The sequence below is a fragment of the Coenobita brevimanus genome, unplaced genomic scaffold, assembly GCF_032717465.1.
Source record: "Coenobita brevimanus isolate Jiangsu-jjx unplaced genomic scaffold, ASM3271746v2 jjx.HiC_scaffold_2806, whole genome shotgun sequence".
NCBI classification, from domain to species: Eukaryota; Metazoa; Arthropoda; class Malacostraca; order Decapoda; family Coenobitidae; genus Coenobita; species Coenobita brevimanus.
The window spans coordinates 149,557-168,503 of NW_027643770.1; the positions used below are offsets into that span (position 1 = coordinate 149,557).

General features: G+C 41.6%; 1 protein-coding gene and 1 pseudogene across 1 annotated transcript in view; both read right to left on the reverse strand.

Annotated features, from left to right (window-relative positions):
• The window catches only part of LOC145390084 (protein misato homolog 1-like), a 43,700-nt gene extending 43,289 nt beyond the window's left edge, over positions 1 to 411 (reverse strand). Inside the window, exon 1 of the mRNA XM_080265152.1 lies at positions 328 to 411. Coding sequence (XP_080121278.1) covers positions 328 to 411 — 84 coding nt within the window. The remainder of the gene's footprint in view (positions 1 to 327) is intronic.
• Positions 412 to 5,718: 5,307 nt separating this feature from the next.
• On the reverse strand, positions 5,719 to 5,836 carry LOC145390085 (5S ribosomal RNA; annotated as a pseudogene).
• Positions 5,837 to 18,947: the final 13,111 nt, after the last annotated feature.

An 18,947-nucleotide genomic window follows, 5' to 3' on the forward strand; every position in this document is an offset into this window, starting at 1 on the left:
CAAGAAGAAAATAAAAATTACTTGCTGCTTGTGAAAGATTAATTCTCACTTAATCCTCCCGAACATTCAGTTAACGCCGTTACCTTCTCTATCAATAACATTATCATTTAGTTAACCCTGTTATCTTCTCCATCAATAACCAATAACATTCAGTTGGTCCTATTATCTTCTCTACAAATAACCAGTAACATTTAGTTAGCCCTTTTAGCTTCTCTATCAATAACTGATAATACTGGCCGGCATTCACCTTCTCAATCAATAACCAATATTTTTATCTATTTACTTGGACACCACATGGTACAAAGACAACCTCCCATAGTGACTGACCTGCAAGTTCCACCAGTGTGTTCCCACAAAGCTGGCATAATGGCCAACTTGAAGGGTGATCAGTTCTCGTGTGGTTGTTGACATCTGGCTTATTAGGACGTGACTCACTCCCTCATCTTAAAGGTGGGGACTCACAGACTTACTGCTGCTGAAATAATGTATACAGTATTAATAACACTTGCTGCTGTTAAGCTACTTACTATACTCTGTCCATCTGAAATTGATCTAAAACTGCCATATTTGTATTCCTGGTCGATCAGTCAAGTGTGATAGGAAGTGTTAGGAGAAACACACTGAGGTGGTTTGGCCATGTGGAGAGGATGGAGAATGACACACTGACGAGGAGAGTGTATGTGAGTGAGGTGGAGGGGAGGAGAGGGAGGGGGAGGCCATGGATGAGATGGAGGGATGGAGTGGAGAGGTATATGAGAGAGGGGGATGTGAGTTGGGACCAGGGCAATAAAATGGCAGGGGGCAGGGAGGCGATTTGTTTGTGGCCACCCCTTATGGGATTAAGGCATCTGGCAATAGAAAAATACAGACAGATCAGTCAAGTCTATTTCAATGAAATTCACATCTTTTAAAGTTTAAACTGTTCCTTGTTCCAGCCAGAATGATTTGTTTGTGGCCACCCCTTACTGGATTAAGGCATCTGGCAACAGAGAAGATTAGGAGAAATACACTGAGGTGGTTTGGACATGTGGAGAGAATGGAGAATGAAAGACTGACTAAGAGGGTGTATGTGGGTGAGGTGGAAGGAGGGAGAGGGAGAGGTAGACCAAGGATGAGGTGGAGGGATGGAGTTGAGAGGTATATGAGGGAGGGGGGGTGAGTTGGGGGGAGGGTAGTCAAATGGTGGGTGACAGAGCGACTTGGAGGCGTTTTGTCTGCGGCCACCCTTTGCGGGATTAGGGCGTAGGGCTATAGATAGATAGATAGATAACAACAGACAGATAGATAGATCAGTCAAGTCTACATCAATTAAATTCACATCATTTAAAGTTTAAACTGTTCCTTCTCCCAACCAGAATTCAAATCACATTCACTGAGACAATCACCTCTCTACCAACTCAGCCAGGTTTGTGAAGAAGGTACTGTAATATCACTGGCTGCTGGGTACAGTATTTCCTCTTGGGCCAATAAAGGTCTTTGCTGGCTGCTAGGATACAACATCAAAGCATTGTGGTGGTGATGTGGATGTGATAGAAGGTGTTAGGAGAAAATCTGTACTGAGATGGTTCGTCCATGTAGAGCAAATGAAGATTGAGAGAATGACTGGAAAAGTCTATGTGAATGAGATGGAGGGGAGGAAGGGGAGACCATGGATGAGATGGAAGGATGGAGTGGAGAGACAGATGAGGGGAGGGGGGAGAGTACTGGATAAATGGCAGCCTGATGGTACAGGACACAGTAACATTTGTTTGTGGCCACTCTTTATGGGATTAAGATATTACCGTCCTAGAACTGTTTTTATGCAATGATCTTAAGTTCACTCATTCATTATTTTTATAAAGGCTCCAACATGCTTGCATGCATCAGCCTTAGTAACCTAATGGGGGCTCTCCACACTGCTCGGTTCCTGGCAGCCTCTCACTTCAGTCCCCTATCCCTGAGGTCACGCTGTATGACTTTCTCCCAAGTAATTCATAATAATCCCAAATGGATGTGACAGATCTTGGAAAAATGAAGTGGTTCTGAATATCCACAGCACTGATTTCTTAGTACTAAATACAGTAGACCTTCACTTTATCAAACTAATTGGGGGGAAGCCTGGTTTGACAGAGCCGAAAATTCGATAAATCCGAGGGTTAACTACCAGGGATGAATTCAAAAGCTTGACTGAAAATACATAACAACAATATCATATCCTGGTACTGTAAATGCAAACTATACCCATTTTACACTAATCTGGCCCATAATTGCAGGTTATTTCACATCCTTGTCATAGCATTCCTTCATGACTAGTACATTATCAGGGTTCCCCAGTATCATAACTATGCAATCATATGGGAAGAGAGCAATTTCAAGCCATACTGAAGCACAACTGGTAAAAAGCACACACAGTGTACACTGTACTGCCCCATTTATCAACCTTAGTTCAGTATTGCTGACTAGTTTGGCAGACTCTATGGTGACTTCACTGTAGAAGCAATTTGGAATAAAAAATGGGCTGGTAAGGTCTTCCTGCTGCTGAAAACTAAACTGTCCATTTCCCAGGCTTTTATACATACCGGTACTTGGTAAATAAGGAAGTAGGTAAAGGGAGATTCTCTAGCTTATATCTCAGTCTTTACTGCATCTATATAAAAATAATCTAAGCCAACCTAATATACTGTAGTCTAATCTACCCTAACCTAACAATTTTAGCTTCATGTAGCCTATATTTCTTCTAGAGAAATTGTCACTCACTGTACAGTGACGTTGGATGAGGATGAAATGGAAAATGTGAGTGCACTTAAGTACCGGTACATGGGTAACGTGATACGTAAGGATGGAAGTGTAGAGGATGAAGTGCTTAAACGATACCGTACAACAAGGAAGAAAGGTTGCTGGTTCTTTGAATGCAGAGATAAGAAAAAGGGAAGTGAGAATGGAAGTGAAAAAGTAACTGCATGACAGTATTGTGATACCAACTCTAATGTATGGAAGTGAAGCTTGGACCTTGTTGGAAAGACACAAGTCAAGAGTGAGAGCATTGGAAATGAGTTACCGGTATTTGAGAGGAGTATGTGGAGTCACATGGAGGAGGAGTGTTGTGGTGTGGATGATAGGAAGCGTTAGGAGAAACACACTGAGGTGGTTTGGCCATGTGAAGAGGATGGAGAGTGAAAGACTAACGAGGAGAGTGTACAGTATGTGAGTGAGGTGGATGTGGGGAGGGGGAGGGGGAGGCCGAGGATGACATGGAGGGATGGGGTGGAGAGGTATAGGAGAGAGGGGTGTGTGAGTTGGGAGCAGGGCAGTGAAATGGCGGGAGACAGGGCGTCATAGAGGCGATTTGTTTGTGGCCACCCCAAACGGGATTGAGGCGTCTGGCAATAGATAGATAGATAGACAGACATTCTGTAGAAATATCACTGGTCACTAAAGATTGTATAATTTATTCATGACACCCAAATTCAGCAAAAATAACATTACTCAGGAGCACAGGTTTGCTGACACCGGTAGTGGTGTCCTGCAGAGGGTAATGGGTCAATTTGGAATCTCATTCATTGCCAAATTCTTCAGGTTAGGTTAGGTTAATTTAAGTCTGATTTGAATCTGGCTACATTAGATTAGGTTTGGTACAGTTGTGTTAGGTCAGGTTGGCAGAGACAAACTATTAGTGGCAGTTTGACTATGGAACCATATCAACCTAAAAGTCTGACATTGCAGGTGGCTGCTTGACACGGTTTGCATTTTAAACTGGTGGTTTTATACTGATTATCTTCCTGTAAGCCAAGAAACCATATACAACGCTGGGTGGTAACCATATAACCAAACCATACGTGCTCCCTACGTGTCAACAAGTGGGTTGGTGCCCCTCCCTGTAAAACGGATAACTCAGTGTCAAATGGCCACCCTTTATGGGATTATGGTGTCTGAGCAATAAATAGATAGATAGATAGATAGATAGATCTTCAAAACACTGGCTTTCAACAACTTTCTAATACAATCACAATGATTATTACGTAAACAAACACCGTGTGTTGCTAACGGGTGAGATTTAACAAAAAATAGGGGGGAAAGCTAGAACAAAATCCCGAAAGCAACAGAAAATATGGCAGGGAACGAGAAAAGAGTACCAGGAAGAAAGAAATGCAAAGATTGTGGCTACTTTGCAGAAGTAAATGGAGAACAAAGATGCGAAGACTGCGAAAGCACGAGGGATGACGAAGGCTGTGGCAAGTGTAAAAAGATGGTTAGGAACACAGATAATGGAGTGAAGTGCGAAGTTTGTAAGGTCTGGTACCATGCAGGATGTGGCAAGGTAAGCAGAGACTATTATAAAGTTCTACAACAAGAAGAGGCAACAACATGGATTTGCACAAGATGCAAGCCTCAAGTTCTGAAGAACTTTGAGGAAGTGAAAAAACTCAGGGAAGAAAACAGAAAGATCAAAAGAGAGATGGAAGAGGTGAAAGAAGAAAATGAAAGATTGAGTGACAGGATAGAAGACCTAGAGCAGAAATGGGAGAGAAAAGAAGACACAATGGTAGAGCAGGCAGTAGAAAAGATGAAGGGCATGGGAAGAGAATGGGAGAGAAAAGAAGACAGGCTAGTAGATATGGCAGTGGAAAGAATGATGAATAAAATGGAAGAAAAGAAAGAGGAGGAAAAGAGAAAGAAAAACGTAGTGATGTTCAATATCCCTGAATCAGAAAAAGACACAGGCAAAGAGAGAGAAAAAGATGATGACAAAAGCTGTGCAGATATAATTGTGGAAGAAATGGGATTACAGAATATAGAAGTAGTAAAGACAATCCGACTGGGGAAGAAAACTGAGGGTAAGGTTAGACCAGTTCTAGTAACAACAGGAAGCGAAAAGATGAAGTGGGCAGTTATAGCCAAAGCAAAGACGCTGAAAGATAACACTAAACCAGAAATAAAGAAAATAGGAGTGGCATTAGATATGACCAAAGAGGAAAGGGAAGAAAACATGAAACTTAGAGATGAGCTGGCAGAAAAACGGAAAAACGGAGGAACATGGAAAATAAATCTATCTATCTATCTATAGCCCGACGCCCTAATCCCGCAAAGGGTGGCCGCAGACAAAACGCCTCCCAGTCACTCTGTCACCCACCATTTGACTCCCTCCCCCCAACTCACCCCCTCCCTCATATACCTCTCAACTCCATCCCTCCACCTCATCCTCGGTCTACCCCTCCCTCTCCCTCCCTCCACCTCACCTACATACACCCTCTTAGTCAGTCTTTCATTCTCCATTCTCTCCACATGTCCAAACCACCTCAGTGTATTTCTCCTAATCTTTTCAACCACATCCACATCTACCCCACAACGTTCCTTCACTTCTTCATTCGTCAACCTGTCCCTCCACGTCACTCCACCTGCTCCTCTCAAGTAACTCATTTCCACTGCTCTCACTCTTGGAAAATAAAGAAGGGGAAAATTGTCAGGCTAGAGGGTGAGGAGTGAAAGAAAAAGAGTATAAAAAAGGAGAAGGATGAGAATGAGAACGTACTTATAAAACTTATAAACGTACAAGGTTTAACAAAAGCAAAAATGAGTGAACTAAGAGAAATAATTGATGGAAACACAATAATGTCCATCCATCCATCCATCCATTGCCAGACGCCATGTATCCCAAATGGGGTGGCCAAAGGCTCAGAGTTAATTGTTTTACAGGGAGGGGCACTAATCCTCCACCAACCCCACTTGACACGAAGGGATGCCAACAGCATCTGGTGTTCCCAGGCGGTCACCCATCCAAGTACTAACCAGACCCAACGTTGCTTAACTTCGCTGATCGGATGGGAAGCGGTGTACTCAACGTGGCATAATGTGCTTAACAGAAACACAGTTAAAAGTAAGAAACATTTTCATAGATGATATGAAAGTATATGAAAGCATGAGAGAAAAAGAAGAGAAGAAAGGAGGAGGTATAATGTTACTACATAAAGAAAATAAAAAGATTACACTGGAAAAGGTAGAAGGTATAAATAAAGATTATTTATATGTGAAAGGAGAAGTGTATGGGAAAGAGATACATATAATAACAGTATACATCACAGTAAGTGTTGATAACAAAAATAAAGCATTACAGCAAGAAATTGAAACACATTCATTCATTCATTCATTGCCAGATGCCATGTATCCCAGACAGGGTGGCCAAGGGCTTAGAGTTAATTGTTTTACAGGGAGGGGCACTAATCCTCCACCAACCCCACTTGACGTAGGGATGCCAACAGCATCTGGTGTTCCCAGGCGGTCACCCATCCAAGTACTAACCAGACCCAACGTTGCTTAACACTTAAATAAATTAGAAGACAAAGCAATAATTCTATTAGGAGATTATAATGGACATGTAGGATTCAAAGGCAAACAATGTATAAATAAAAATGGACAAAGGATACTGGAATGGATGGAGAAGTACAACTTGATAATGTTAAATGATGATCTAGACTGTATAGGGGAAGTGACGTGGAGCAAGAACGAACAACAAAGTGTAATTGATTTTGCACTAGTAACAGCTAAATTCTATGATGTATACCAGGAAATGATTATAGATGAGGAAAAAGAAATATTTGATCTATCAGACCATAATTTAATAGAAATAAAACTTAAGATTAAGGGGAGATCGAATAAAAATCATAAGAAAAAAGGGTGGGAAGATAGTACCTACTACAAAACAGAGGCAGGAAAAGTTATGGAGTATATAAAGGAAATAGAACAGAGAATACAAACAGAGGCCATAAGTTATATGGAAAAGTTGAATAAAATAATCCAAGACAGTGCTGACAAAAACCTTACAGCCAAATATAGAAGGAGGATAAATAAGACTGGACCAATAAAAGAAGAACCTTGGATGAATAAAAGTATTAGAGAGGGAATACAAAAGCCAAAGTACTATAATAGACTTACAAGGAATGCTAAAACACAAGAAGAAAAAGAGAGGAATAAAGTTTTATATAATGAACCAAAGAGAAAGGTCCAGCTAGAAATAACAGAGGCCATAACCATTCATGAAGTAAAAATAACAACAGAAATAACCCATGGAGAAAATAGAAGCAAAAGATTATGGGAAAATATAAATAAATTAAGAAAGAAAAAAGGAAAAGAAGAAACAGAATTAAAGATCTATCTATCTATCTATTGCCAGACGCCTCAATCCCGTTTGGGGTGGCCACAAACAAATCGCCTCCAAAGTCGCCCTGTCCCCCGCCATTTCACTGCCCTGCTCCCAACTCACACCCCCCTCTCTCATATACCTCTCCACCCCATCTCTCCATCTCATCCTCGGCCTCCCGCTCCCTCTTTCCCCCTCCACCTCACTCACATACACTCTCTTCGTCAGTCTTTCACCCTCCATCCTCTTCACATGGCCAAACCACCTCAGTGTGTTCCTCATAACGCTTCCTATCACATCCACATCCACACCACAACGCTCCTTTATATCCTCATTCGTCAGCCTGTCTCTCCACGTGACTCATACCTGGACAAACCAGTAGTAACAACAATACAACTGAGAGAAAATATAAAGAAACTAAAAAATAAGAAAGCGCCGGGACCTGACATGCTAAAACCAGAATTATATTTTCATTCATTCATTCATTGCCAGACGCCATGTATCCCAGACAGGGTGGCCAAGGGCTTTGAGTTAATTGTTTTACAGGGAGGGGCACTAATCCTCCACCAACCCCACATGACACGTAGGGATGAGAATTATATAAAATCCTAATAAAAAGTGACAAGATAATGGACACAATGACAGTGTGTTTTAATGAAATAATAGATAAAGGAAAGGTACCAAAAGAATGGAAAGAATCCAGAACTATGATGGTGCCAAAAGTAAACGAATTAAGACCAATAGCGTTAACTAACATCTCGTATAAATTATTCATGTCAACTGTCATAAAAGATAGAATAGAAGAGCATCTAAGGAATAATAATGAAATACAGGAAACACAAAATGGATTTACTGAAGGAGGATGAATTGAAAATAACCTTTTCATTTTAAAATATTGTATAGACAAAATTTATGAGCAGAAAAAGAGTCTAGTAGTAATATCAGTAGACTTTGCAAAAGCTTATGACTCAGTAAAATGGAAGAAAATGATTGAAATACTGAAAGAATACAAGGTACAAGAAGATATAATAGAGGTAATAGCAGACACTTATATGGGGGACAGAACAACAATAGAATATACCAAAGAAAATAAAACAGAAATAAAGATTAATAGTGGCATAAGGCAAGGATGCACAAGCTCAACCACAATATTTAAAATGATAACCTACTATATAATAAACAGGTTGGAAAAAGAAGGCACAGGGTATAAGGATGAAATATTTAAAATAGCAGCACTGTTCTTTGCAGATGACGGGCTGCTACTAGCTCATACAATAGAAGAGGCAGAAAAAATAGCAGACAGTTTGATTACAGTAGGAGAAGAGTGTGGGCTAAATATAAATAAAACAAAAAGTAAAAGCCTGATCTTTAACATGAAAAACAAACCCGAAAAAATAAGAGAGATAGAGGTAACAAATGAAACCAAATGAAACCAAATATTTAGGACATGTGGAGAGGATGGAGAATGAAAGACTGACTAAGAGGGTGTATGTAGGTGAGGTGGAGGGAGGGAGAGGGAGGGGTAGACTGAGGATGGGGTGGAGGGATGGAGTTGAGAGGTATATGAGGGAGGGGGGGGTGAGTTGGGGGGAGGGGAGTCAAATGGTGGGTGACAGAGTGACTTGGAGGCATTTTGTCTGAGGCCACCCTTTGCGGGATTAGGGCGTCGGGCTATAGATAGATAGATAGATAGACAATAAACGACCAGAGAAGATGCTTTAGAGTGCACAAGAGACGGATAATTGAAAAAGCTAAAAAGATGGCAAACATCACATACACAATTATAGGCCAAAGCGTATATAAGGTACTAATAGGCAAAACTTACTGGAAAAGTGTGGTACTCCCAACTATACTATACGGGGCAAATATACTATCTATCTATCTATCTATTGCCAGACGCCATAATCCCGTAAGGGGTGGCCACTTGACTTTGAGTTATTTGTTTTACAGGGAGGGGCACTAACCCTCCACCAACCCACTCGTTGACGTGTAGGGAGCACGTATGGGTTGGTTATATGGTAACCACCCAGCGTTGTAAATGGTTTCTTGGCTTACAGGAAACCATTTGGCTTGTCACTCAATGTAAAGCCACCCGTGAAGGAAAGAAAAGCAATAAGAAGTGACAGGAAAGATGGGAGAAATAGGAAGAGAGGAGGACAGACACAGAAAAAGAATGATAAAGGCTAAGGAAGAGGTAGGTAGCACTACATCAAGTGAGTGGATAATGGTACAAAAAATGAAATAGAGGAACTACAAAGAATTGAAAACAGCGTTTACCGATACATCTTAGGGGCACCAAGATATGCTCAGATACCAACACTAAGAGGAGAAATAGGGGCATCATGTATGCAGAGCAGAATAATGGAAGGATATATTAAGTACTTAAAATATGGATTAGAAGAAGGTAAAAATGACTTAATTAAAAGAATAATGCAAGAAAAGATGGAAAGTAGAAAAGACCAGTGGATATGTACAGTAAAAACATACATGAGAGAAATAGGATTAGAAAATAAATCAGTAAAAAATATTAGTATTAAAGACATCAAAGAAAAAGTAAAGAACTGGGACTCATCTCAATGGAAGAAAGAAATAAAGGAAAAAAAGAATCTGGAAATTTATAAAAATTATAAATCATATATAAAAGAAGAAAAAATATATGATAATACCATAGCATCCATAATATTATATAAAAGTAGAACAAATAATTTACCACTAAATGATAGGAAGAGATTTTCAGGGGGCAATATTAAATGTGATTTGTGCGGGGCAGCAGAAGAGAACATCAAACACTTTGTATTATGGTGGCCATTGTATCAGGAAGACAGGAATAAGGAAGAACACCTACAACAGCCTTATATAGAAAATGAAAGCAATTTAATAGGACAATTACTGTTTAGTGAAGAAAATATAGGAAGAACAAAAGACTATTTACATCATATATGGAGGAAAAGAGAGAAATTAAGGAAAGAAAGAGGAATACCTTAACAAATAGCAAAGAATAAAAAAAACACACACTCACACGAGCAAAACACGAGCTAAATACAAGAAAAATAATAAACTAGACAAATGAATTGACAAGAGGAGTGCCGATGTAAAGGCAATACTCCTCACCTATCAACTGAACTGAACTGGGGAAAAATTACCACAGCATGAACATTCAGTTGGCGATTGAGAGTGAATATAAAATACTGGATGTGGTTGCAAGGTGGCCTGGATCAACACATGATGCCCGAATTTGGCCAGAAAGTGGACCAAAGGAAGCAGCTTTCACGGCATTTCAGGGAGGCTGCAATTGATCATGCAGCGTGAAGAGCCGCCATTAGGTGACCAATGCCGACATATGCAAGCATGTTGGAGCCTTTAAAAACGAAAAACGAAAACGATATGTGATACCAATTATCACAAAACTCACAACACAAGCCATTATGGGTCGATCTCACCAGTCTGACGCATCACATGACACCCACCTGGCTGGGTAGCTTGTGTTTACTGTTTACGTCGGTTACAGCAACACGATGTCACGATGTGTTTACATTTTATCCATTTTATCGACATTCGTAAAGAATCATAATATATGATCAAATAGATGTTGTTTCTATATATATAAAGTAGTTTTCATTTTTAAACTACTTACTGATACTCTAAGGCTTTCTAATGGTAATTTATTAAATATATTAAGCAGAGTGGAATCTTAAGCAGCTGCTGTTTGCATATTGCACTGGTGGCTGATTCAGAGGAGAGATTAAGACAGTAGGTAGAGGAGTTTGGAAGGGTGTGTGAAAGGAGGAAATTGAAAGTAAATGAGAATAAGAGTAAAGTGATGAAGTGTACGAGGTTGGTAGATGGTAGGGGGATGAATATAGTTTTTAATGGTGAGTTGCTTGAGGAGGTAGATTGTCTTAAATAACTAGGGTCACATGTTGCTATGGATCGAAGAATAGATGCAGAAGTGAAGTTTAGAATAAATGAAGTAGGAAAGGTGCTGGGAGGAATGAAAAAAGTGTTTAGATGTCGTTCGCTTAGAATGGATGTAAAGAGAAGGCTGTATGAGGGTGTTGGGGTACCGATTGCGTTATATGGGGCTGAAACATGGAATATGGGTGTAGCAGAGAGGAAAAGTTTGAATGTAATGGAGATGAGGTGTCTGAGGAGTATGTGTGGAGTGACGCGTATGGATCGGGTGCGAAATGATGAAGTGCGAAGGAGAACTGGAGTTGTTCGGGAGATGGCTGGTAGAGTTGATTAGAGGGTGTTGCGATGGTTTGGGCATATGGAGAGAATGGATAATGAGCGATTGGTGAAAAAGATAACTAGATCTGATGTGAGAGGTGTAAGGCTGAGAGGGAGACCACGAATAGGATGGATGGACAGTGTGATGAGAGCGCTGGATGCGAGAGGGATGTTTGTTGAGCAAGGAAGAGTGGCTGTGCGTGACAGAAATAAATGGAGAGAAATTGTGAATGAATATATGATGACGCAGCCCTGAGGGGATATTTTCCCGCATTTGGTCTGATCAGCTAGTCAGGTCAGGTGCGAGTAAAGGGATGGGTCTATTATAATGTGGCAGGGGTAAACCAGCTCTGCCGTCGGGCCCTGCTGCGGATGTCACTGATTGCACTGCGCAGTTGACCCATGTGTGGTGTGGTGCGGTGAGGATCTGTCCCTTCTCCCCTTTGGGGCTAAGATGCGAATGACTGTGTTTGAATGGATGAGTAAATGGGGAGTGTGTCGTCCTGTCTCGGCTACCTCCCTTTCCTTGGGGGAAGCAGCCTAGGTATATAGATAGATAGATAGATTCTTTGTGCTGGTAACACTTCATGGTAGGAGCGAAATTACTACTACGAGTCCTCCTAGGAGGAACTTTTAGAAGCAACTCTCATCTACAACCACATTTAGTAATAATTTTAGAAGTACTCCTAGAAGTTTTTATTAATACCGGCCCTGATCTACACAACCTCTTCCCTTCCTAAAGCCTCCCTGTTCTTCTCCAACTAATTCCTCTGTTCTTTCTCTAACTCACACATCTTATATCTGCATACACATGCAGTAATACACGCATGGGCACACATGTTGTAGTCATATGATGGGTAATCTAATAATAACGGTGATAAGATGATGATGATTATGATGATGATGATGATGAGCCAAGATGATGTGTGGGATACTGAGAGGATCTTATGGGTAGTGTAAACGCACCTAAATACTTACTAAGATTATTTCATTCAGCTGAGATATATTCTGGCAGTCAGATGTTAATATGCATGTCATAATAAAAAATATATATATATATTAATATCTTGAGACTCGGTGGCAGATATAATTAAAAAGGCGCATCTTACGTAGAGGTTAATGGATGATGATGCTATAAGCGATCACATTCGACAGGTTTTACTCTAGATAATTAAAATCGTCTGACAGTAATATGAACAGAGGCAAAGAGACGTTCTCAAAGTGAAGTGGTTAATGTAAAGATAATGATAATGTTTAAGTATATAACACATAAGTGAAAAGAGTATAGTTAAAATGAAATATACAGTAAAGCAAATGTTACCGAGCATGATTGAAATGAGTCTTCTGTCTCTAACTGGAACTCTGTGAACCCTTGAAGCTCTGAATCCCATCAGTCACCCTCTAACCGAGAAAGGCGTAGTACGCAGGTGCTGTGTGTATATTAACTCAGTGATAGGATTATAGTGTGTAAACAGCTTCCCCGTCTTCTTGAGGTACAGAAGGGTAAGCGAGGATACTGTTCATTCGTTCTTTGATAGCTACGAGTTCTCTCCGCTGCGCCAAATCGTCTGTATTAATCTGAAAAAGTAAAGATCCGCTGTGGTGTTGATGTGGATGCGCTGGAGGGTGTTGGGAGAGGTACCTTGAGATGGTTTGGCCATGTGGAATGAAGACTGAGAGATTACCTATAGTTCTTCCACCTTAACTTGGCCCAGGTTTTCGTCCCTTTGTAGCTTATTTCATGTAGCTCAGTGGCAGGAAAATATAATACAGTACCGGTACTACGGTTCTACGTACGTTCTTACCATGATCTATCTATCTATCTATTGCCAGACGCCATAATCCCGTAAGGGGTGGCCATTTGACTTTGAGTTATTTGTTTTACGGGGAGGGGCACTAACCCTCCACCAACCCACTTGTTCACACGTAGGGAGCACGTATGGTTTGGTTACATGGTTACCACCCAGCGTTGTAAATGGTTTCTTGGCTTACAGGAAACCATTTGGCTTGTCACTCAATGTAAAGCCACCTGTAAATGAAAGAAAAGCAATAAGAAGTGACAGGAAAGATGCGAGAAATAGGAAGAGAGGAGGTAGGCACAGAAAAAGAATGATAAAGGCTAAGGAAGAAGTAGGCAGCATTACATCAAGTGAGTGGATGATGGTCGCCACCACCTACCACCACCTACCATGATGCTTGTTATTTATTTATTTATTTTACGCGTCGTATTCTGGTATTCGTATTGCTACAGCTCAGAACTGAAGACAGAGACAGTAATATTAGGACAAGTTAGAGTGAAAGGAGTATAAGAGAGTGTATGTGAGTTAGGTGGAGAGACGAGTAGTGGGAGACCGAGAATAATGAGGTGGAGGGATGCGGTGGAGAGGTATATGAACGATGCTGGTGTGAGTTGAAGGAGAGGCAGCCTGATGATGCATGACAGGGTAACATGGAGGCGGTTTGTTTGTGGTCACCCCTCCAGAGATTAGTTTTAGATATAAGAAAGAGCACCGAGATATAAATACATCCATAGTAGCGAGTCAATTGATTTTTCTTTTCTGTTGCTCTGTAAGGTCTTCTCTCAGCTTAACATAATCCTGGAGTTTTTGCTTGAATATATATCTTTATTAATCTATGCTACGTTCAGTGTAGGGTCGGACCTTACAGTCGGAGGGAGAGTGATAGCCAGAATTAACTCCCATGCTGACGAGGTGCCAGTGGGAGATGGGTGTCCGTAGGAGGGATGATGCATATGAAAGTGGAGAAATATGAGGGAGAGTGAAAGGCAGAATTAACTACCACATGCTGGCAAAGTACATCTGGGAATGGGATGGGTGTGTAGGGAGTGTGATGTTTGTGAAAGTGGAAATATTGTAAAGTATTGGTTATGTTTATGTGTCAGAGTGTGTGTATGTCATTGGTAGAAGTAATATGGTGTGAATATATGTAAGTATATATTATCTTTATTGATAGACAGTGGGTGATTCTGTACTTAGGAAATAAGAGGCTTTACGAAATGTTGATATACATATTTAGACACCACGTTATGGAGATGGTTTGTGTAATATTATCCTACAGAGACACACACACAGCCACACCTCCATACACAGCCACACCTTCATACACAGCCACACCTCCACACACACACACACACACACACACACACACCAACCCTGGAATATGCATCAGTAGTCTGGAGTCCTCATCTCAAAAAGCATATAGACAAGACTGAAAAAGTTCAAAGGGCCGCTACGAGATGGGTACAAAGCTTAAGGGATCTAAGCTACGAAGAAAGACTAAATAAACTGAATCTACCAACACTACAGGAGAGAAGGAAAAGAGGTGACATGATAATGCTATATAAGTGCATATCAGGGAAGGAGAAAATAGACGTAAATGATTACTTAACATATGGAGAAGCATCAGCAAGAGGACACTGCAAAAAACTGTATAAGAAGAGAGGTGATAAAGACGTAAGGAAATTCAGTTTCCCAAACAGAGCAATTGATCAATGGAATGCACTACCGAATGAAATAGTGTGTGCCAAAACAATTCACAAATTTAAGGATATGTACGATAAATATGGTTTAAGACACGGGACAGTACGAGCTTGACTTATTCCTGTAAAGATACAATTAGGTAAGAACAATTAGGTAAGAACACACACACACACACACACACACACACACACACACACACACACACACACACACACACACACAGCCTCTTCCCTTCAGTAGAGCTTCACCCATCTCAGGAGAAATCTCTAGACGCTGGCAGGAGTAGAGGAGACTGTTGACAACCCAGTTACCCTGAGCCAATTATAATCATCAGGTTGTACCAGTTAAATAATAATAATAATAATAATAATAATAATAAGAAGAAGAAGAAGAAGGTGTCATGATGTTGAATAAGTAAAGAATTTTCACATAAAACCATCACTGATATTATGCACCTGTACTGATGGATGAGTAAATGGGGAGTGTGTCGTCCTGTCTCGGCTACCTCCCTTTCCTTGGGGGAAGCAGCCTAGGTATATAGATAGATAGATAGACTGATGTGTTGATTTTACCTGTGTGATATCTTAATTAGGAACTCAAAATGTGGCATGCAGGCTAATAAATCTGATCCCTGCTAGTCTTACATTAGTGACCGTCAAAAACTGAGGTCTTTAATTCTCCTTTGGTCTCATAGTTTTAAGATTAAGGACTAAATTAAGACGAAGTGTTGAAGGAGTCTGTATTATTTCTGTGTATTTTTTTTTATGCAAGGAAGAATGAACCCAAGGCCATTTTTCCTGGATACCTCTATGACAGGTTTCCCTCATTTATTTATACAGTTTTCTTATCTTTTTTATTTTCATTACCATTTTCCTGATGTTCTCTGCGTGTTCCTCTCCGCCAAATTCCTAACAGTAAGTGCTAGCAATACAATATACTAACACTATTTAATTTTTCAGAGAGAAGGAACCAAAGGCTGAACACAAACGCAAGATAGTCAAACAAGCAAGCCAACGTCAAGACCATGCTGTACCTGGACACACAGCGTTAGAAAAATGGAGGTCGAAGGCAGGGGGAGATGCACACCAGAATTTTGGCAATGCAGGTGAGTGATTACAAGACACGTAGTATTTTTCCACATCATTTTATCAACTCCCCCACCTCTCTCTTTCTCTCTCTCCCACACACACACACACACACACACACACACACACACACACACACACACACACATTACATTAACCCTTCCACTACAGTGAGGAGATGAAAGGAGCACTTTGAGGATTTGTTGAATGTAGAGGGTGACAACAGTGCGAGTATAAGTGGTTGGGGAATGGCTGGGAGAAGGAGAGATGAGAGGAGGGAGGAAGAGATCAGTAGGGCGGAAGTAGTGGAAGCAATGAAGAAGATCAAGATGGGAAAGGCCCCAGGGATTGATGAAGTGTGTGGTGAAATGCTGAGGTATGGGGGTGAGATTGTTGTGGAATGGATATGCAAGTTGTGTAGATTGGCTTGGGAAGAGGGAAGGGTTCCAGAGGACTGGAAATCAGGTATAATTGTTCCTTTATACAAAGGAAAAGGGGAGAGAGAAGTATGTGGTAACCATAGGGGTATTTGCCTTCTTAGTGTGACTGGTAAAATATATGGTAGAATACTCATTGATAGGGTTAGGCATATGACTGAAGTTAACTGCAAGTTCGCCTAGATAGCAGCGCGAAAGGCTTGGGAGATGTGATTCCAAGTTTGACTACCAGGGGACTGGGGAAGAGATGTTACTGCTGCAAGTGCTGGGAGAAGACTGTCGATGATGAATCAATGTCCTCGCGCTAGTTGCCCCTTACACCCTTTATTCAGCAGCTGCCTTACGATCTTTCTCCTGCCATCACCGCTCTTCCTCGTCCGCCACTGTCGCCCGTGTTTTGCTCTCATTCGGGAGCTTAGTTTTCCTGCCTATTTCTCTGACGGGCTCTCATGTTTGCCCGTGTCCCCACCTCTGTTGTGGGGCAAATATTTACAATCTCATCCCTGGTCTCCCCCTCCACCACATTCACATACACTCCTAGTTAGTCTCTCACTCTCCATTCTCGCCACTCAATCCCTCCATCTCATTCTTGGTCTCCCCGTCCACCTCGCTCACATACATTCGTATTTGCTGTTGTCAAAGAAAATTAATTTTGATTATAAAGTTTTATAAAACGATGAGTGATGTTTGAATCAAAATATCTACCCACGGCCTACACCCACGTCCGAAGTTGCACTGCATCCAACCACGGTGTACATCTACGTCCGCACGTTGCACTATACTATCCACCCAAGGTGTACATCCACGTCCGCATGTAGCACTATAATATCTACCACAGGGGTACACCTACGTCCGCATGTTACACTATAATATCCACCCAAGGTGTACAACCACGTCCGCATGTTGCACTACAATACATGAATGCATTTACTTCGGTGACATCATCTGCGGCCAATCTGCAGGCGCGAAACAAAAACACCCTACTTGCCCCATACATCTCAAGTGCACAGGTCAATCAAATAGACTATAGTAATCAAGGACAGTCACCCGTCCCTCATAACCACTACTCATCGTATATCCTGCAACCACCACTTAGTATTAAAGGTGTGGTGGTTTACCCAGTCCCGTCAGATGAAAACACACAAGTTATACGTATAATTAGGTTAAATCCATCAATTCCATGAGATATTTCTTATTGTATCGTTCGTACCGTATCGTTTATAAAGGCTCCAGTATGCTTGCATGTGTCGGCCTTGGTCACCCACGCTCTTCACGTTGCTCGATCTCTGGCAGCCTCTATGACCTCGTCCCAGGTCTTTTTCGGTCTGCCTGCCCCCGACCTTTACACTTTTCACTTTCCGCACCCAGCTGTCATCCTCCAGCCTCTCCACATGCCCAAACCATCTCAATCTACCGCTCCTCATCACAACACCAGTACACTCCAGCCCCATCCTTCCTCCCAAACCATTTCAATCTGCCTCTCTTCATCACACCACCAATACACTCCAGCCCCCATCCTTCCTCCCAAACCATCTCAAACTACCTCTCTTCATCACAGCACCAATACACTCCAGCCCCATCCTTCCTCCCAAACCATCTCAATCTACTCCTCATCACAACACCAATACACTCCAGCCCCATCCTTCCTCCCAAACCATCTCAATCTACCTCCTCTCATTACAACAGTACTCTCCACTCCCATCCTTCCTTTCAACTCTTCCTTCATAAACCTAGCCCCCTGAGGCCTCGCATTCAAGAACACACTACACATCCACCAAATCATTGTCATTTCTGTTAGTCTGAGTCTACGAATATACTCTCCCTTTACTGCCAGGCCTCATTACCAAACAGCATTACGCTCCTAACACCGCAAACTAGCACCAAACGTTTGTAACAATGCTTTATATTTATGGGTGCCACCTATCTATCGTCGTGTGTACCAGCAAGGCTATTTATCATATTTTAGCTTCTGGAAGCTGGTCTGAAGCGGGAGAGATGACAGTATTTGTGTATGATATCGTGTGCTGGGTGTTGTTTTTATATTTCTTGATTTGTGTGTGGATGTGCCGCCATATCGTGTAGTGGATGGCGTGGGTTTGTGGAGGCTGCGGCAAGAATTTGTGTGCCTCTCATGTCTAGATGATCCTCGACTTTGAAGACTTTGGTTTCTTGATGTACAGTAGGTGGTCTGTGGGTGTAGTAGCTGTGCAGCCTGTAATTATTTTTAGGGCCTTGTTCTTAAAGACAACACACAGCTGCATGCACGGCCTCCTGATATCCACCCTTCTGAATCCTATTTCCCTCGTGAGGACAGAGTCCACCTGGCCAGGCTGAGATGTGGGCATCATCCAGCCCTCTTGAGTTACCAGAAAAGGCTGGATGACTCCGTCGCTGATGCCTGTCCAGGAGGCAACACAGCACCCCATACTATTAAGCACATTATGCAAGACTGCACTGCACACAATCTGCAACACAGCACCCCATACTATTAAGCACATTATGCAAGACTGCATTGCACACAATCTGCAACACAGTACCCCATACCATTAAGCACATTATGCAAGACTGCACTGCACACAAT